We start from the raw sequence: 21,648 nt of genomic DNA on the forward strand, positions 1-21,648 counted from the left end.
TTAAAGAAGATTTCAAATCAGCAAAAATGTTGCTTCTCCCACTGAAAATGGCCATTTTAAATGGGTAGCTGAGGAAATACTGCTGTAACAACTTCCACTTGTATGAATTATCTCATGAAAGATCAAAGTGCTGCAGCCCCATGTTCAATCATGTACAACCTTACTGAATAATTCTCCATAATTCTTTGATTGATTAGGGAGGAGAGATCAGTAGTACACTGTATTTGAATCATCTGAAGTACCTCACATTACTATTGTGGGGTACTAGAAAGAAATGAGAAAAGTTCCAGTGTAAAGCTGAGGCACCATCCCTCTCTTCTCCTCATACATATGCTTCAAAAATATTTATCCACTTTCTGCCTTTAGAGAGTGAAAACAATGAATTTTGCATGGATTCTCTCCAAAGACAAAAGTGCCAGGTTTGTGAAATCTCTGGCTTTGTCGTGCCCCCCAGAATCCACTCCAGACCCCCCGCAAGGAACCTCGTCTGAAGTAACTCAGAGAAGAGAGAAAACGCCTGCCTGCCTGTTTCATCGAGGCCCTGCTACTCCATATTCATGTGTGGATTTCAGGGGGAGGGAAGTCTCACTCATCAAACACGGCAAAAGTCAAACTCAGAGCAACTCCTTTTTTTGGATATGGGGGCCTGTTTGAAGTTTCTAGGGGTGCACTGAAAAAAATACAAAATAGCAGGCATGCCACTGTGTTCTCTTTTGTGGTGCAGAGAATTAGTCCCCCAGTAGTTAGTCCCCCCATGTCCAGACAAAATACATAAAAATGCCCGCCACAAAGGATCAGTGCTACATATTTTGTTTGTGTGATTTTGGTCATAGTGACATAATGCCTTTATACAGCATTATATCCATTCATTTTGCTATCAGAGTATATATAGAGTATTATACCTCGCCTGACATAAGTCACCTATACTGTAGTCCTTACCACATGCAGGTGCAGGGTAACATGTGAGACTTATGAAAAGCTGCAATTACATACATACACTGTTAACTCTGAACTCTGTGGGATGTCCAGTGAGCTGGACATTTTTTTGTAGCCATCTCCTGACTTCTACTTTTTAATGAGCTTTTCTCTGAGTTGCTGGGAGCGGGAATAGCGATAAACCAGAGACTGGAGCTCCCAGACACAAGTTCTTTTATACTAAAATCACGTGACACACATCAGCTTCACATAGGTGATCTCCATTTCTCTAACTGTGACACTGCTGGCAGGGTATTTTTTGCAAATTCTTGTCAAAAAAGCCAAATTATATCGACCAAGATTTCCTTTGCAAAAGCAACAAAGGGGTGAAACATCCAAGGGGGGTGAATACTTTTTATAGGCAGTATACAAGCATGCATTCACATGTGCATTCATGAGTTATGAAAGAGCACATAACAAAAGTATAGGCTAACCTTTAGCAATGAACATGGAAGTCCAGTGACGCACACATGTCTAATGTCCATGACAAAAGGTTCATGGTTCACTGTCGTATATTAATCCAGGGCTGAAAGCAGACCAACAATAGCCCCGCATTGAAAAAATAAACACAAGAGGCTGCTTTGATTCGTGTGTCTCGCTACAGATAACGGTAAGAAAATGAAATGTAAGCCAAGGCGTCTGGTTCAAAGGCTTATCAGATGGCAAGGCCCCATGCAGCAATTTATCATCTACGGCAAATTTAAAGAACAGAACAGAAGTCAAGTAAACTGCATCGATAAAGCCCAACATAACAAATTTGGCTATAATGGCTTTCCCATCTGTAACAATGCTACACAGCACTACAGGCGACAATACACGCTTCAAGGTATAATGTTGGAGGATGTCGGACTGCAAAGGTTGAGCCAGGAGCATCTTTGATGGTCACCCTGTGTTTTTTTGGTGGAGCCCTCAGTTGCAGCAACCCCTGCTTTGCTAGTGCAGTGGTCTCCTTGAAAGAGAATGAGCTTGTGTTTTTTGACGCAGTGCTACTGTTGGTCTGAACGTGGCCCGAGGATAAAAGCGGCATGTTCATGCGTATCAGGAACCAAAGTCATAAAGGTTCCTATTCATGAACACTACAGATGGGTAGAAGGTCTTTTAAAACGGGCAACAAAACACACCAAGCATTTGTGTTTGTTTCATGGCTATGTAAGGCTTTGTCAGAGAGGATGAGAGAGGATGGGGCTGGCTGCCAACAGATTGTCAAAATGCCCTCAGTGCAGAGTCCAGCTGCTGATTGTGCCGTTTATATGTGTTTTGCTTTTACCTCACCATTCTTTCCACAGAGAGAGAGAAAAAGAGAGATGCATTTCATTATATATATACATATTCCATTTGGGAATTAAATATAGAAACTAGCTAGGGCTGTTGCAGTAAAGAGAGTTCCCTTGCGGTGGCTAAAAATCGCATTTCCACATAGTGCATCATACCATGCAGACTGATGGATTTAGTGCAGAACCAAATTTCACAAATACAAGTTCTTGCCAGAATTTTTTTGCTGTCTGTTGTTAGCAACAGGTGCTGAGGTTAGCTCAACAAGCAGATTGGCATGTAAGTCAGTCAGAGCATGGCAAGTGCAAATGAAACACCAGAGCTGGAAGGCTGTGAAAGCTGTGGGTTCATGTCAGTTAAAACAGCAGACTTGTGTAAAAGTCAGGCACCGTTTGCAGTGTTACTTTAGTGTATATATGAATGGAAACATGCTAACGCACATTCAGCTGCATCACCCAGATGTTACTGGGACAAGGTAAAAACAAACCTGAGTCTGACTCCTTATCTCCTTAGCCAAATTAAAAATAAAATAAAAACTTGGACATAGCGGCAGTGGCAGTTGCTTGTCATCCTGTGCAGCTGACTCGTCAATAGCACAGTATTGGATTATTGTGGTTATCACAACAGCCATAATTTAACCTGGGACAACCATCATCTCTTCAAGTTATCTTTATATATAATATCATATTGTACTTCTGCAGACCATCATACTGAAACATTTTCGGGGCAAACCCTGCAATCCATGTAGTACAGTAGTTCAACAACTGTGGGAACTGACCGTTTAATATGTGCCCTCTTTTTTCAAAGTGAAAACATGTCAGAACTTTTCCTCCCCATGCTGAGAGAGGGCAGTTTTCTATGGTTTAGTTTATTGTCTAAACCCCTCAAGTCTACTGCAGCTGTGCATGAGTGCCTCTCAACATCTCAGCCAAGATAAAGTGTGTCTGCATGTAACCGCATCCAGCCTCGTCACATGAGATGTTTGAGGCTGTTAACACTTCCACACAACTGCAGAGTAATATAGGACCCAATCAAATCTGCAGAACAAGCAACTAACCATGAACCCAGTGTTTCTCCTCTCTAGGATTGTTTGTCTTCTTGACTTCTGCCGGTTGTTATCGTGTTACCTTTTCTATCAGAGCATTTGGAGGTTTTATGGTGATGTGATTTATATGAGCTTGTGGCACGTTAATGATGCCAGGGAGCCTTGCCTGCTATCCATATTCATGAACAACTGTGTTTGGGGAGCGGTGGAGATGGGAGGAGGAGGAGGGATTGCCACACGTCCGCCAAAAGTCTCCCGAGCACAAAGTGGATGGTGGAGCTGCTGAGGCCTCGAGTTCACATGCCTGTAGGCACTGGCCCACCTGTTCATCCAGACTAGTCGCATTCCCAGAGAGAAGATCAATGATTTCCAATGAACAAAGAAACAACATGCCGAGGTCTGGATATTCAATGTGCAACTACCAAACTTTAACCTTACATAGTGGCTACATGCACAGGATACAAGCTTCCATTATTATTGATATTGTTATTATTATTATTATTATTATAGACTCTTGCATTTCTCAAGAGGATCTGGTTTACTGTGTACTGCAGTGAACAGTGGAGCAAGCAAGCAAATGCATGGGTATAAAAGCTGTAAAAAGCTCTCCTGCTCCTTTCAAGACATTCATTTTTCTGTAAATAGTACAAAGTGAAGGTGATGAGACGTAATCCTATGGAATTACAAACACAGGGCATGGTACATGCTGCTGTAGGGAGTTATAATCCAGTCACAACACATCACTCTAAAATGCAAAGCCAGACTGAAGGATGTAACTGTGTTTTAGACAGTAAGACACAGTATCGAGCCTGAAAGCTTCCTGTCAGCTAACTGGGAGACATCACCCAACGACATCTCATAGCAACCAACTGGCAAAACAAGAATTACTGTACAATCCATGTTTAAAATCAGCATGATTAGCACATCTCTCATAAATCAAGTGGGGATGCAGGATATGGATTTTCTTTTTTCAGCCGATACAACAACCGATAAAAATAAATAAGAAAGAAAGAAAGAAAACAACAGTCATAACCTGCAGTTTACACACACCTGAACTGAAGGCGAGAAAGGCCAATATGTAGTGGACAAAAATGGATGATTTAATATTCCATGGCATTGACTTTACCAAATCTGACATCATTTCTGTTAATGATATAACAATGGTGGAAAGTAACTAAGCACATTTACTCAAGTACTGTACTGAAAAACAATTTTAAGTAGTGCCGGGACTGGATTAAAAAAATTAATCCAATTAATTAGAGGCTTTGCAATTAATTAATCAGAATTAATCGCATTTTAATTGCATATAAATATTTGACATGAGAACAGTGAGAAGTAATTTTTTCACATGTATATTTACCATTGAATAATGACTGAATACATAAGCTTAAGCAACAAAAAAATTGTTTATTTTTGTACTTACTTTGTATTTACTCCACTACATTTAGCTGACAGCTTTACTTACTTTTCCTGTTGTCATTTAACATAAAAAACATGATGAATTTAAAGTGATTAGACTTTTTTCATATAAATGCATCACCTATAATATATTTGGAATATATAAAACATGCTGTATGGGGACATGCTTTACTTTTGATACTTTAAGTACATTTTGATGCTGATACTTTTTTACTTTTACTTCAGTAAGTTTTGAATGCAGGACTTTACTTGTAGTGGAGTAATTTCACAGTGTGGTATTAATACTGATATTACTGTACACATTTGTCCATTTAAATACTTAACTCTGAGATTCGGCACCAATTTAAAACCGCTATTCATTGTCATCCATATCAATAGAGAAGGCAGCAGGATTTCACGTCCTATTAGCGATCATGACCTAATCAATGAGCTGTGCCTTAAAACAGCTGACAGCTAATTACGAGGGCAGCTCTCAGTGTGCCATGCCATTCAGGTAACCAGTGGTAATTAAAGAGGAGGAAGAAATATCTGTTGAAGGTTGTTCATAGCCCGACGGAGCCAGTGCAGAGTGAATTGCATGGATACTCCAGGGTGAGGCCTAATTTGCTCCTGAGCAAATCAATAAAACCATTTCATCTCAGTTGCTATGGAACAACATATACTAAAACACAATGAACATTACCTTGGGGAAATTTGCACCAGAAATAATCTCACTTCTGCTACTTTGAACAATGTCTTGTTTCTTCATTTGGAAAAGACAGAGGCTGTGCGTTGTCAAGGACATTATGTTTTGTTCTATCCTCAGAGGGGTTTCCATCTTGTTTCATTACTGTAGAACAAGAACCAAAGTCAAATTATTTTCTTGTACCACAGTAAAAAAAGAAATTAAAAAAATAGTTGTAAAACCGTTTCTCACTATATGACAGCTAACCAAACAAGTTATACATTCTATGATACCAAACATAAAAAAGGAGGTGGGTTACAAGGCTCTGTGATTTTAATACCTTTGGGAATCTGCATAACTGTACTAGCTTCCATATGGGGCTCCACAGAGAAATATAATCATAAAAGAAAAATAATTAGCAGGGTCCTCCCGCAGAATAAAAGTCATCCATGAATCTTTTGATATCCGAAGATCTTCGCTCACAGAATCGTAATGTTATTCATCACTTGAGAACAAGATGAACCTGATAAGGGTAACAAGAGACATGGAGCTCTACATTTACAACTCCAAGTTTGCTCCTAATCGCTGTCACTCTCATCCAAAAGTCCAAACTGGGTTTCCACAGTCCTGCTCATTACTGCAGTGGTGAGAGGTCCTTCAGTCAGGGTGTGACGAGAGTGTATGTGTCTCTGACGGGTCACAGAGGTCATACTTTAAAGTGTACTAGATGAAAGCTGGAGTTGTGAGTTCAGGCAGCCCAGAGACGACAGAGTTGACATGGAGTGACTCATGGCAGCCATACGTTCAAGCTGTGGACAAGGGTCAGCGTGTTGAAGTGTCAGCACATGAGGCGGGGATCAGTCAAGAAGGACATTTCTCAACACGGCTTCAAAGTTTTTCACTCAAACTAAAACGGAACCTCCGCTGGATGCCTTATCCAATCCTGCCATGTCTAATGCAAAAATAAACTACCACACAATATCCACTGGTCAAGAGGCTGATGGTTTTTTTAATTGTTTGAACACATTTTGTAAAAAACATTGCTTTTTATGTAAGCAGCTTTCGATCAAATGTTTACTCTTTTTAGAGGGTTAAGGGGCAATTTTCTCATTTTATTTTGCTAATTATATTTCTGCATCCGAAGAATGGTTGCGATCAGCTCCGGTTGCTGTGTCAGAGCTGGTGGAATCCAGGAGGAGCTGCTGCTCACAGAGACACAGCACTAAAAAGTACGGGGATCATAATCACAGACTATATATCTATACAGTATTTTAAGACATTTATTTCAACCAAACCTGAGTTGGCGATAATTGGAACAGTGAAAAGACTAATCCCAAACACTGAATATGTCAATGTAAATGTGAACATAAGGGATGGGAATAACTAATTGACGATCAATTAATGGTTGTTAAGAATTTGGTCGATCACGTGGAATTTTTAATCGGTCTGTGGATTTTTTAAATTTGATCTCTGACTGTGTATCAGTATCACTGAATTGAAACAAGGCCGAGCGTTCAGTTCTGCAGCTGTACGTCAATAAGCCAATGAGCTGAGAATTAAGTTGGACAAAGCTTCAGTTTGTAAACTGAAAGTTGCAATAACAATTATAAAACACACAGAAATACAAGAGTATTACTTTGAGCAAAACTATCTTACTGTATCAAACCTTGCTAGCATGAATTACTAGGTTTAATTTGATCCAAAACTTAACACATTACATATGCAAGATTACTGTGAAAACTAACCTCATGCCTCTTCGGGGCTAAAACATCAAACATTGAACTCATTGACGTTTTCCTTCACAGTTTAATCTAACTTTAGTTAGTTCGACAGGAAGTTTCTTTTCGTCCTTTCAAAATAAAACCATACAATATCAAAACAGGCTTTTGCATTGTACTGTATATATATCTTTTATTTTGCCCATGTATGCATGCAGCGATTAATCGATTAATTGATCGTTAACGTTATAGATAATAGAGTGGGCGTGTTTCGTACAAATGCCCATCCCTAGTGAATATATGGGCATATATGGTCAGTGAAACCCTAGCTCCTTTTTATAACACGTTTAGAGAGCATGAAAATATACCTTATGTAGCTCTTTGTAAGGCATTGGAATTTGAAGAAACTACTCTAAGTATTCAGTATTGTTTAATTAATTCGAACACAAATTGTTTCTTTTTTCAGGACAGCCAGCTTTAATGAAGCCCAACCCAGACACAAGTAAGAATGATCCAGTCCATCAGTAATTCAGAGAACACATTTATTCTCCACCTTCTTTTGGCTATGAATGAATAGCAGTAAAATAGAGGGGGGATTGTACCAGCCTGCCAACCAACTCAAACAGGCAAACAGCAGGACACGCGCTCCCTGCCAGACAATCCGCCATCACGGCAACTGTTGCCACGGCGCAGAGCTGCCAGCCTACTTTTGATTAGCGAGTGTCTTGGATGTGATTGGCTACAGTGTGAATGGTGAGGCAAAGAAGGGTCTTAAATGTTGTGTAATTAACCTCTTCACTTGCACATATTCCACTTCATACATCACAACTGCTGACAGCCTCCTGTCAGCAACCTGCACCAATCAAGCTCTAATGTGGGAGACAGAGAGGGAATACAAAGACGGTGTTTGGGCTGTCACCACTGTGGTGCGTCTCAAACTGTCTGATGAGACAATGCACTGTATCTCTGTGTTGACAATGAAGGGGCCCCTCACTGCTGCAATGGAAAAGCTAAAGGAAGCAAAAAAAAACACCTCACAGCTATAATCATCATCATCTACATGTGTAAATGAAAACAGCACACATAATCAAAAGGTGTGAGTGAGGGGCAGACAAAAGCATGATGGATAGAACAAGGCTTTGTCTGATTGGTGGATTAACCCGGAGGTTGAACCATGACAGTTAATTATATTTATTTTAGTTGTAATAAAACTGTGAATGCAATGCATATGGAATCACAATAAGGTGAACTAAATCGAGAAATACAAAAGAAGTGGGAAGAACACAATCAAAACATATACCACCATTAATACAAAGTGTTTACTGCAAGAACAAAACAACGCTGCAAAGATCTCCATTCATATATGATATACAATTGCATTCCCATGGTGTGATTTAGTGTGCAACAAGGCTATTTGTAGTTACAGTTGCACTTATCTGCCAATTTGTTTTCTGCTATTTGACGCCTGCACACAACACTCCAATTTAAATTCCAATTGAAAGAGAGCAGACAAATAAAAAGAGCATATTGTGTTAAGACACTACTTTAGATGGATTTCTTGCACTTGATCCAATGCATACTTGTTTCTGAAAAAGCCATCACATCTTTGAAAAAAATCAAAAATCAAATGCCCCTCTTCAAAATGGCACAGAAAATTAATCCTAATGCTAAAAAGAGAAATAAACACACAATTCTGCTATCCATTGACAACTAGAACGCAATTTATGTTACTAGTAGCAATAACAGAGACTTCAAATCACACTCAAGAGATCATCCAGGAAAATGCCATTGCATTTAAAACACTCAGCAAAATAATAAAGCATTTGCTTTGTTAGCAGTGTAATGATTCTCCAATTACAAAGTTCTATTTAGACCTGAGCCATATTGGGTTCACATCTAGGGATTTTTTTCGTGGCGAATGAATGCTAACAATGAGGAAAACATTTTCTGTGTTTTATTAAATCGACTACAAGAACACGTAAGAACACATTGATTAACTTAACTTCACATAGACATTTCGCAATATTCACCACCGGTCTATTGCTGACAATTGACGTTATCCATTCCTAAATTCAGAAAATGAACACAAGACGGCACACATAAACTACCTTGGCAGATAATTAAATGGAGGCTCGTAGCTAACAGTTCAATATCTGGAATATATATGCTTTCTTTAACAATGTTCCTGGGGTTACACCACCTGTTGTTCTCATGCACCAAGGCGGCCTCCTCCTTTGGTCTCATCGTTACTCTCAAGGTCTAATGTGCACCCATTCAAGAGGCAGGCAATGGTCACATTTATATCCAGAATATATGGGTGCAGCCATGTCTCTAAAGCACATATTGCCACATTCATGACACAGAAGACAGAACTGCAACATGATGTCTGTGGCATCGTGCTGCAGTTTCCGGTCTCAGTTTCAGAGCAGTTATAGCCCTGTGCTTTACAATAAAAGGTGTCCTGAAATCAGCTGATGCAACTATCTCCTGCACAACCCCCAGGTGTTAATCTTTCTGAAACTATATGCTGATTTACTTGATTTAATTTAAATATGAATTATTGCAGTGAGTAAGACATGCTATATACTTTACACATGTCAAAATAGTTGATTCCATTTAGCCTTAATCACAGTGACAATAACATTCTGACCTTACATCACATATAGATGTTAGTTTGACCTCTGATCCCCACACAAGAGCACAGAGATTAAACAGAGTAAAGACCTGTCACACAAAAGCCTTTTTTCTTGTGTCCTTGGGCTACGTGTCGGCTCAATGGAGTGGCCAGCCACCCTGTAGCCACGGCTCTGCTGTCCACCAGATGGCTGCTGCTGGGAGCCAGCTAAGAGCCTTGTGGCCACTGAAACTTAAACGTAGAGGGGGCTGTCGGTTATGAAGAAACGTCTTCAGACAGACTAATTAAAAAGGTCTTTTTCATCACGCTGGCCCATCTGTTAAGAGCGCACAACCTGATGGAATAGCTGGCCATTCAGTTTCACTGTGCAATTAACAGCAATATCTCAGTGAGCACTTTTTCTGGAATTAAATTATTTAGCTTCTTCTATGGGAATAATGAAATTTTTTATGGCCACTGATCTCCTGAGTGCAATTTGCAGATCTTTAAAAAAGCGGAAACCTTAAAAAAAGAAAACAAAGACCTGCACAGGAGAACACCAAGTCATTAACCTCACTGTAGTGTACTGCAACCTACCCACAACTGATGTAATCAGGACTTTACACGGACTATTTTTTCTGCTCAACTGTGTAGAACCTTGTTTTTTTTTCTTAAATCATGAATATTCATTGCACATTAGCTCCTCACATCAGTATTCGAAAAGCATTTTGAAACAGTGTTTCTAAACAAAGCCTTTATGTAAATCAGCAGTTATCTACAAGCAATCTGGACCAAGGGACTATAAGAGCACTGATAGAACAAGGTCAGTGCATGTGGCGGAGAGAGTAGTTCTCCTCATCATTCTTTGACAAGGTCAGTGCATCATGGACTGACCAAACATAATAAACCGATGAATAACTAGCCTATTGAATCACATACTGTCATGAAGTTCTGTGCAGTGACACAGAAAATAACAATAAATGCAACACTTCACATCTTGGCAAACAGATAAAACATCCTTCTGTGACTCATTCCTCCACCAGCAGTTTGACCACAGAATAGGATGACACTGCCAGCTCACTGATAGACAGCATCGGAGACTGAGAGGCTGTGTGTTTGTGTGCGTGTCTGCATCTTCATTACCTTGGCAGCTTGCAGGTCAACACACAACAGGCTGTTTGAACTCCTGACCCACATCCTGCTCCTCATTACCATCCAAACCAGATAGGCAGGATGAGTATTGGGGGAGTTCACTGATGAATACAAGGGAGATGATTCTCATTAGGGTTTGCACCAGTATTGTAAATTATCAGCGCTACATCATCTACATCATTACAATTTATAAATGGCAATGCATTCAGTTTCCCTAGCCTCTCTCGCCCTGAAGCTTCCTGAATTACACACAGTAAACAAGGTTAAATCTTCAGAGATGGATTATTTCAAGTTGTCTCCAAGAGGCTAATTAATCTACTTTCACCTTATGGATTGTGGTTTGATTTACTGCGTGTAGCCTTGTCTCAGCTCAGTGGTATGTTGTCATACTTGTACGGCCACCCATCCTGAATTTACCGTACGTACATATGAGGGAAAGCCTTGAGGACTACAACTCTTAAAACACTTCTGTCTTGGTGCAAAACTCCTCACACATGCAATCTGTTCTGGGGATGGAGATGTCAATGGTTACGACCCCCCTGAAGCACGGCCACGCAGGCAGGGAGACTGTGTGTGTGTGTGTGTGTGTGTGTGTGTGTGTGTGTGTGTGTGTGTGTGTGTGTGTGTGTGCGCGCGTGTAAGCGTGTGTGGGGCTTACATCTTGGCGAGCCTCTGATAATTTAAGGACTTTTCTCCACGGCAGCTTGTTTTAATTACCGAGAATAAGTGGCAGCATTTGGTCAGGTTTATGGGTCTTCTTCAAAGAGCAAGCTTGGTTTAGACAGACCAATCTGTAGGACTGCAGAGCTGTAAATCCAGAAGTGAGCAAATACAACCACTAACAATGCCCAGGGCAGATGCAGGCAGGAGGGGCTCAAAAAGCCTGTTTTCCTTTAACAAATCTGAAGCTAATGAACATTCATTCTGACAGAGGATATGAGGTCATCTAAAACGATGAGTACCAAAGGAATTAAAAAGTCTAAATGAAATTTCCTTTGAGAAATCTGGACTGGCATTTGTAGGATTTAAACATCTTTTAAGTTTCAAAGAGAGCTCCCTTCTCTGCTCTGACTCAGTCTGACAGCAGAAACCACTTTGAACAGTGCAGGCATTGGAATGTAAGAAGACGATAATGGAAACAAAAGATGTGAGACATGAAAAAGGGGGAAAGATATCAAACGTACTGAGAATTGAAGTGGATTGGGATTTCGTTTTGGATAGAAACTCCCAGAGAGGAGTGAGTCGAGATCCAGGGTCACTGCGGGGTTGGGGTAAAGGGTGACGGGGTACTCCTGACTTTTCAGTGAACTCATTTTGATTCCCATGCAACACCCAACTCCCTGCTAATGATGAGAGCCCTGAGGCAGAGTGGGCTGGGACACACAGGGCTGACTGTGCTCCGCAGCCATCAGACGTCTGCAGCAACCCCGGCCAACTGTTTCCACTCAGACAACGACTTCCTCAACGCAACAAGGTAAAAATCACTGCAGGATGAACACTAACTGAATACTAATTTTTTTTAATCATACAATTTCCTGCATTTGTTTGAAAGAATCACATTTCTTTGTTCAGTAAACTCTGCCTGGTATTGTCCTCACAAGGTGGAAAAGAGCACCAAAATCCACTAAGCCTAAAAAGCAAAAAAAATAACCCAAAGAATTTAATTTGAAACAGTGACCAGCTGGTCTTGCAAGTCCGCCAAATTAACCTCTTATGCTTTTGATCAAAACAGAATTAACCAGGAGGAGGCAAGATGTTATTGCACAGCAGGGTTCAAGTTCTAGCCGAACACAGTCACACGTCTACAGTATAATGCTCAACAGGACTCCATGTATCACACTGAGCAGAAGGCCCTCCTGATACACGGAGTAATTAATCACTCTGGACCTGCACTCTCTCCTTCTATCTCATATCCTAAATACCACATTCAACGTTCTGACAATGTTGACTATGTGCTACTGTTGATTCAAGTAAGCAGAGACTCAAAATGTCCACAAAATCTGAATTTCAAATTTGTTCAGTAGTTTCACTTTATGCGACAGTAGGCAACTACTTTTCCAATATTTCCATGTTGTTGGCGCCCTGAACCCCCAGCTCCTCCAACATAAATTCACATATTGATGTAAAACCAGGACATCCCAATGTATTTAATAATCAAAAAAAGAGCATATTACAACCCATCTAGGTGGAAGACGGATAACTTAGGATCAGAAGGGAGGATCTCTCTCTTTGCTGATTCTAAACGAGTTTCACCCATGACTAGGGTTCAACTTTAATGTTTTTTAACTGGCCAAGTGGGTCAGGAACAGTGGTGAAAGAAGTATTCAGACCCCTTACTTAAGTAAAAGTACTAATATCACAGTGTGAAATTACTCCACTGCAAGTAAAAGTCCTGCATTCATATTTTACTTAAGTAAAAGTAGAAAAAAGTATCAGCATCAAAATGTACTTAAAGTATCAAAAGTATTGCCTATGCAGATTGTTTTATATATTCCAAATATTTTATTAGAATATTATTGATGCATTTAGTAATGACGTCAAGGCTGGGCTCATGTAATTACTTAATACATTGTCATGTGGTTGAATTTATGAACCTGTGTAAATGTAGTGGAGTAAAAAGTACAATATTTGCCTCAAAATGTAGTGGAGTAGAAGTATAAAGTTATATAAAATGGAAATACTCAAGTAAAGTACAAATACCTCAAAATTGTACTTAAGGACAGTACTTGAGTAAATGTACTGTAATCCACTACTGCTCCTTGTAGCTGCTTTAACACTTGATTTGATATTAAAACGGCTAAAAATGCAAAGATATAAAATGATATGTTGGAATAAACCACTTCTGGTGTAATTTTTGTGGGGTGATGCTAATGTTACAAATGAAGGGCACCCAATGTCACCTCGGAAAGGTAGAGCTTATTAACCCTTTGAAGTCTTTGTTGTCTTTTTTGAATCCTTTTCATTCTGCTACTTAAAAAAAATGTTCTCATGTCATTTGGTATCATGTTTCATGATATTCATGTTTTTCAGCACAACCTCACCTATACGACCTGATAATTAATTTTTCACTTTGACTTATTGGATCAACATTTTGAACCCAAAAGAAACAACATAAAATAGAATTTTTCTTTCAAAACACAATCATGCTTAACCAAGAGTTTTAGATGTTGGCTACAATATAACATATAAGATGTAAAATTATATGTAGTGATACTAAATATATTTGACCTTATCTCCGGTTTAACTTGGTCTATCATCATCAAACAAAAACTGAAATGGAAATTTCAAGCTTTAGAGAACTTTAGAGGAAAGCTGACAGCAGGAAACACGCTGCTTCACTTTTATGTTAAGATGTCATGAAGAAATAATGTGCCGGCAGTTTCGTGGACTCCAGGGGCCAGATTCACAAAAGTGTTCTTAAGATAAAACTTAAGAAAATTCTTAAGAAAAAAAAATAAGATGTTCCTAAGAATGTTCTCAAATGCTATTCACCATTTTTTTCTTAAGAATTGTTGTATGTCTTAGGAACTTCTTAGTTTTTTCACTTAGTTCTTAGATTTTTGACTTAATATCACTCTCCAGAAAAACAATTGTGGGCCTAGGGAGCCTATATTGTGTCATTAAGACATGATCAGGGAGTGTAAGAGGACCCATTCTGTCTCTCGGAGGCCTTCATGGATTTTGCTCCCTAACTGCCACTCAAACAACTTCCATCTAAAAGTAATAATAGTAAGGACATGGTTTCAGTAACTTGGCCTACTTATTTAATAGGTTCATAGTAATTAATTAAGTAGTATCAAATACAACAACTACCTCCCTGATTTACTAAGTCACACAGACTGAAAGGACATTTCAATTATATGTCAACTGCCAAAATAAGATTTATGTGACACATTCACAAAAAAACTTCTCTGACCAACTTCAGTTTGTTACCACATTGTCTAGGGCTAAACCAAATATTAAAGAAGTCAAATAAATGTCATACAAATTTGTTCAAGTAAATACATATCAAGACTAACCTTTTCACTGAAGCTGATTTAAGACTGGTGAGGGCTTCTCTTAAAGTTGTGAAGAAATTAAAGAAGAAATCTAAGAAATTTGTTTTCAAGAATCTCATTTGTTTTTTCAAGTTTTATCTTAGGAAAAAAATTACGAAAGTTAAGACAAAAACTAAAGAAAAGATAAGAATTTCTGAATAACAAATCTTATTAAATTTTGTCTCAAGAGCAAAGTTAAGAAAAAAGTGGCACTTAAGAAGCATTTTCTTCTTAAGAATGCTTTGTGACGTCAGGGCACACAGGTGTTTTCAGTTATGGCTGATTAGACCTGTGCTCAGGTTAAAGATGGACGGAGCTAAGCTAGCTAGCAAGAGGTGTCCAACCTCCAGGTGCTGTCCGCATAAAATGACATGCAAGATAGCAAGCTCGTTACTTTCACCCCAGACAGTCTATGCTTTCACAACTTTTTAAAAAGTCATATTTTTAAACTTACCTCCAGTTGTGTCTTGCTGTGCATATAGCTGCTGGTTGGTTTTATAGCGAGGTATCAAAGTAGCAACAATGGTGGTGAATGACACGTTGCTTTGATGTTCCCGACACTCACATACTATTAAATTAGCTAATTAAACTGCGACATTTCTGTCCTTAGACCACTTCTCCGTCACTCGGGTTAATCCACAGAAGAGGCTGTGAACCCTGTTTTTTCTCTTTTGCTTTTTTGGGAATAAATTGTCCATAAAGTGCTCATCATGTCCATCAGGTGAGTTAACCGACAGGCTGACACACCCACACAGTCCTGGCAGGTCAAAGTATGGAGCAGTGGTCTGGGATTTGGCTTTAAGGTCCTTAATACTGGCATTTCTACCTACACAGTCCTTATAGTCTACTAATGTAAGGCCTCCTTATAGGCAGTGGTGGAATATAACTAAGTACATTTACTCAAGTACTGTACTGCAAGTAAAATTTTGAAGTACTTGTACTTTACTTCAGTATTTACATTTTATGTAACTTTATACTTCTACTTCACTACATTTTGAGGTAAATATTGTACTTTTACTCCTCCTACTCCTTCATTTAACATGAAAAACACGATCAATTTAATATGATTACACTGTTTTTTTGTTTTTTTTTATTAAACCACATAACAAGATATTAAGTATAGTTAAAATGAGCCCTACCTTGAGAAAATTAAAATGCAGCTTACATAAATGCATTAAAAATAATCAAACCAAATAATATATTTAGAATATTTAAAACAATCTGAGTGGGGCCATTTTGCTTAATGAGTACTTTTATTTTTTATACTTTAAGTACATTTTGATGCTGGTACTTTTGTACTTTTACTTCAGTAAGTTTTGAATGCAGGACTTTTACTTGTAGTGGAGTAATTTAACAGTGTAGTATTAGTAAGGGATCTGACTACTTCTTCCACCACTGCTTAAAGGGTAAGGTAATTTTTTTTAATTTAATATATTGATATATTTTTCAAAATGATTACACTCTTTGTTTATTTCTTCAGTACCATTTAGCCTTTGAAATATTATATCAAACTAATGCAAGTATAATGGGTGTATGAATTGCATAAAGACAGAAAATAAAGCTGTGCAAAAGTCAGCAAGCTGCATCAAAATCAGTGTGTTAGATACTGTTAGTCAACATTTCATATGCAGCTCAGGTTGAAGCTACCGATTGTGTGTAAATGAAAGAAATAAAAGTACACTGCATAATGATTGTTTGTTGGGAGAGTGATGCAGAGCTGCCAAACTATATAAATATCTGGCTTTTCTGTGAAGATGGTAGACTTAGAAAAAGGCGTGCTTTCAGCCTTTTCTTCATTGCAATGGTGCAGAAACAAGAAACCCCATGAATATAGAATCAACTCTGAATCATCAGTAAGAAGAAACATTTTATTCACAGGTACTGTAAAAGTAAAACACAAGCTGCCGTATCATACATTTATACACAGGGTTTGAAAATCCTATACAAAAACAAAGATATTCGAAAATATGAGTTTTGATATGAAATATGACCTATAATCATTTCTTGGAAAAAAGTTCTTGGTTTGGTAATAGTCATTTTTAATTTATGAGCCTCACCCCACATTAGTGAAAACTGAAGTTATTGTAAAAAATTAGAATGGTAAAAATGGAGTAGAAATCATTCTTAAAAATGATTAAAAAATCTCATGCAGCATCTTCAGAGAGGGCCTGAGAGAGTACATCTTTGTAAAAGAAAGAAAACAAAGTCATATTTGTCACAGATATAGAAATCAAACATACCAAAATACAACAAAGCCAGTTTGTTTTTTTCATAACAATCATTTTCACCAATCATCTTTGTTCTCTCTTTGTCAGCCGTTTGATTCATAACAAGCACATTCTGGCAACTACAAAGAGCTGATATTATGATTGATTTTCCTAAGCAACGTCCCGATCATTTGCTCCTCTTCACTGCATCATTTCACAGGAAACTAACAATTCTTGAGTCTTTGTTTGACACACTGGATCAACTTTGTTAATTTGCCTATTTATTAAAAACCAAAAAGAACAGGGGACAAAAGAGGCCAGACTGTGTTGCTGGCCTTACGTCAGCATTGAGGTTCTTACAGTAGTTGCAGTAAATGTATTGGAATGCATAGAGGCTTGGTAGCGCTTGAAAAAGTATTGTATAAGAGGCAAGTAGACTTGCGCTGTCTCATCTGTGCCTCTTTGTTTTACAGTGTATAGATAACACTCAGTCCGAGCCCATTTGGAGAGAAATTGGGCTCGCTGATGAGCACTACTATCAGTGTAACCATTCATCATGCTATCCTCGTCATGTAGGGGAAGTCTCTCAGGGTTGCATGGCCACATACTGTACTGAGGCACCAGAGAGAATGGCTGAATCAAGAATAATCACGCCCTATCCGTCACAGTGGCCCTCTGATTGATATGTTTTGGTGTAATCTCTCATTTTCAGTGAGATAAACACAGCTTGAATAAGCCCTCCGTCCCCCAACATAACTGCTGCTCTACCTTAGTCCACATCCACTGAGACCCATTTTGATCAAGGCAACTGGAGGAAAAAACATTCACTCAACCCTGCTAGCTCTCGCAGGCCAGCTGGCAGGCGATGAGTGACAACAGCAAATGCAGTCCTTGATGAGATAACATAGTCCAGTTTGAAAATCTAGAAAACTACAGAACCAGAGTTAAACATAAGGCGCAAGAGGCTGAATGAACATGGATAAAATGCTGACTGAGGTTTGAAACAAGAGAAAAGGCAAAGTCTGGGAGCGCAATAACATTAGCTTATTGCTTTTTTCTTTTTTCCTCTTTATTTTTTCCCTTAAAAGGGTATTTGTACACACCACATAATCATATAAATACACTATACAATGCAATATAAAATATTTTTTTCTTAAAAGCAATATGTTCAGGGTTTGCTCAGGTAAGATACTTGCACCATATGAAAAATAATGACTCAAAACAAAACGATACAAAAGGCACTTCCAGGTGTTGTTCATTGACTCTTGAGTAAGTGATGGCCACTGCCTCGCCTTTACAGGCTCCAGCATTTGTGCTCACGTTCATTTCTCTGCCATTAAAAACACGTCCCGGACAACGAGGCACTGTAGCTCGGTGGTTAAGATTTCCTCTGTTACCATGCAAAGATCCACTCTCATCTCATCTCTGTCACTTGTTGTTCTTCATTCCAGTGATCTCTAAAGACCGGCTGCTACATTTCATCTTCCTTTGTTCTCTCACTTCCTCATTTCTTCCACCTCGACTTGCTTTTGTCCTCAGACTTCAACTTCGCGCAGTCCCTCCTGAGCACCAGATTTTGGCATGCTGATGTCAAAGCAGGTCACCATCATGACGCGGGACTTGCATAGGTTGACACAGAACTCCAGCTCCTCTGTGGCCTGTGCCAAGGCCTCCAGGTACTCCGGGGACTCTTTATCCAAATTCTGGTCCACCTCAACTGTCGGGAAGGGAAATTAATGGTTGATTACAGTTTGTCACTAAAGATCAGATCCTTTTACAGTAAAAGAACATTTAGCAGTTACCAGTGGTTGAAAGTAACTAAGTACATTTACTCAAGTACTGTACTTAAATATAATTTTGAAGTACTTGTACTTTACTTGAGTATTTCCACATTTGTAATTTTGTACTACCAGCCCACTACATTTTGAGGCAAATATTGCACTATTTACTCCACTACATTTAGCTGTCACCTTTAGTTACTTTTCAGGTCGAGATTTAACATAAAAAACATGATACATTTAAAAGTCATGAGACATTTTTTTAATTAGCTGTTATAATTAACCTCATAACAGTATATTAAGTATTTAAAAGCCCTATTTTTACAAAAATAAAATGCAGCTTGCAAAAATGCATCAAAACAAATAATTTAATAATATATTTAGAATATATTAAACAATCAGAGTGGGGCCATTCTGCATAACCAGTTCTTTTACATTTGATATTTTAAGTACATTTTGATGCTGATACTTTTGTACTTTTACTTCAGTAAGTTTTGAATGCAGGACTTTTACTTGTAGTGGAGTAATTTCAAAGTGTGGTATTAGTACTTTTACTGAAGTAAGGGCAGTTACTTACACTCTCCTATCCACTTGCTGGGGTCCATCATCAGTCGGGCCTTGGTGTCTTCCAGCTCCTCCAACAACACCTCATACTTTGCCCTCAGCTCTCTCACTTGCTGTTGCCTTCTCTCTAGCATCTTCAGCTTACTGTTAAAATACAGCAGGCCCTGAGAGGAAAAAAAGAGAGATTATTAATTACAGATACCTCTGAATGAAGTAGTTTAAGTCAGTCAGTCAGTTATTCTTAAAGTTAAATGGAGAAACCTATGGCTGCCATACTACTTATATGTAATGTTGTATAACTCCGCCTCCACAGACTATACTGGGTTTTTAAAATAAAGTACAACAAAACGAAAAAAAACATTTTAAGTCTGAGAAATTTGTGCTGTAAATGTGAGAATTGTTCCGGTTTTGTGAAATAATATCTTGAATTATGGTTATGTTGTTACTGTAATACAGCCTGTCCTGCTGATAAGGAAACTTCAGTCACCATTAAAATGAGCTCACCTTGTCAACATCCTGGAATGGTTGCTGATTGGGGGAAACAGATAAAACATGTTAGCATGTGAATCAAGACAGGATATTTAATAGCATATAATAACATGATATGAACAGTACACACATACTGTAGACACAAGATACTGATAAACAAGACATGGGAAAAAATCATGGAAAAGCTATTTTGTCATTCAGGCAGTGATGCTGGGAGAGATCCTTTTTTCCTAATTGAAAATAAATCAAACCACTATCCAGCTGATTTAATATCTTCTTTTAGCAAATCCCAGTCTGGCTGCTGCAAACTTGTGGGAGCAGTTAATGATGCACAGAAGAGGAGTCAGCTATAAAAAGCGATCAGGCGTCCAGTGATGAGTGCTAGCTCTGAGCTGATTTGGGCCGGTGTTGGGCGCCCCTGCATTCATCACGCATTCCCTGACCAATCTTCTCACACCAGCTTCTTTTTCATTCTCACCCCACCTCTACATCACCATCACCATCGTCAGCAGTAAGCCGAGTCATCACTCATATCCAAACCAATTAACCCTCGTCAGTAATTGCCTCCTGAACTCTTGACATTCCCGTGGAACGCTGCCAAAATACCAAGCTCTGGGAATCTGGACGCAGACATTTTAACTCCGGGATTTGCCGCTTAGCTGACTGAAGGTCAGACGTCTGAGACATATTATAACTGCCGTGTTCTTTAAAAAGAAAGTGGGAAGAAGCAAGCTAAGACATTCCCACCCCGCAAGTCAATGTGACACATCTTCAGCGTCATGCAAAAATATTGCTGAGGCTTAGCGGGAGGGATTGACAAGACCTTGAACCAGACATGACAATATTTTAAACAAGCTCAGCAAGACGAACACCATGTAGAACAAGTCAGGAGTGACCCTCTGCTCACCTCTGCGGTTTCCTCCTGACGCCGTCTCTGGAGCCGCTCCACATCATCGATCTCATACACCTTGATCTCAAAAGGCTCCTTCAGAGGTCCTGACATAGGAGGCAGGTCCACCCACTGGCCTGCTGTGCCCACCTTCTTCCCCAGGGAAGAGGAGTCTGGCAGGGGTGCCGGGATGAGCCGTCTCCTCTGGAAACCTACAAAGCCATGCATATGGTCAGACAGCCACCAGTTGCATTTGGTGACATACAGCAGCAGTATCTGCAGGGATTTATGGGTAAATATGCATGAGTCCCAGTCTGAGATGTAAAGTGATACGAGGCTTTACACAGGAGCTGTGGTGATTACATATTTATAAGGGCTCCATAGGTTGCTATTCTGTTTATACACAGCTGAATAAATTCAAAAGGTTGGTTGAGCGCACATGAATTCAAATGGTTGTATATACAGGGCCACAAAAGCCTGAACCAGGACACGGCTGCTGTTCAACTCATCTTATTTGATCATCCAACAGCCCGAAGTCGTCTTGTTTGAAACATTCATTATCATTTTCCCATATATGTATGAATAATGCATTCTGCTGATTCAGGAGAAGAGATAATCCAATGAAACACCAAGTCGTGAGTGTAATAACAATGGATTCATAAAGTTAGAACAGCTATATGGCTAATTTCCTAGGAGAGGGCATCCATTTCTCAATGCCGTTTTAATGTGTGCAGCTTCAGTGGCAGACACATACACTTCTATTATCAGTACAATATCTGTGAATATTACCTCTACCTGCATTGGTGTGTGTAAAACCCCAAAACC

At 39.1% G+C, this 21,648-nt stretch overlaps 1 protein-coding gene and 1 long non-coding RNA gene across 5 annotated transcripts in view; both read right to left on the minus strand.

Moving 5' to 3' along the window:
* The window catches only part of LOC131987908 (uncharacterized), a 60,152-nt gene extending 45,171 nt beyond the window's left edge, over positions 1–14,981 (minus strand). For all 3 annotated transcript variants that reach the window (XR_009395838.1, XR_009395840.1, XR_009395839.1), the window contains exons 1-2: positions 14,879–14,981; positions 10,851–10,960 (exon numbers count right to left, since the gene is read on the minus strand). This is a non-coding gene — a long non-coding RNA (uncharacterized LOC131987908). The remainder of the gene's footprint in view (positions 1–10,850; positions 10,961–14,878) is intronic.
* Positions 14,982–16,750: 1,769 nt separating this feature from the next.
* kif26ab (kinesin family member 26Ab) overlaps positions 16,751–21,648 on the minus strand; it is a 79,780-nt gene continuing 74,882 nt past the window's right edge. For both annotated transcript variants that reach the window (XM_059352820.1, XM_059352821.1), the window contains 4 exons: positions 20,842–21,035; positions 19,950–19,973; positions 19,459–19,609; positions 16,751–18,820 (listed from right to left, as the gene is read on the minus strand). In XM_059352820.1, coding sequence (XP_059208803.1) covers positions 18,639–18,820; positions 19,459–19,609; positions 19,950–19,973; positions 20,842–21,035 — 551 coding nt within the window. In that variant the 3' untranslated portion in view covers positions 16,751–18,638. The remainder of the gene's footprint in view (positions 18,821–19,458; positions 19,610–19,949; positions 19,974–20,841; positions 21,036–21,648) is intronic.

Source organism: Centropristis striata, chromosome 16 (genome assembly GCF_030273125.1).
Source record: "Centropristis striata isolate RG_2023a ecotype Rhode Island chromosome 16, C.striata_1.0, whole genome shotgun sequence".
Classification (NCBI taxonomy): domain Eukaryota; kingdom Metazoa; phylum Chordata; class Actinopteri; order Perciformes; family Serranidae; genus Centropristis; species Centropristis striata.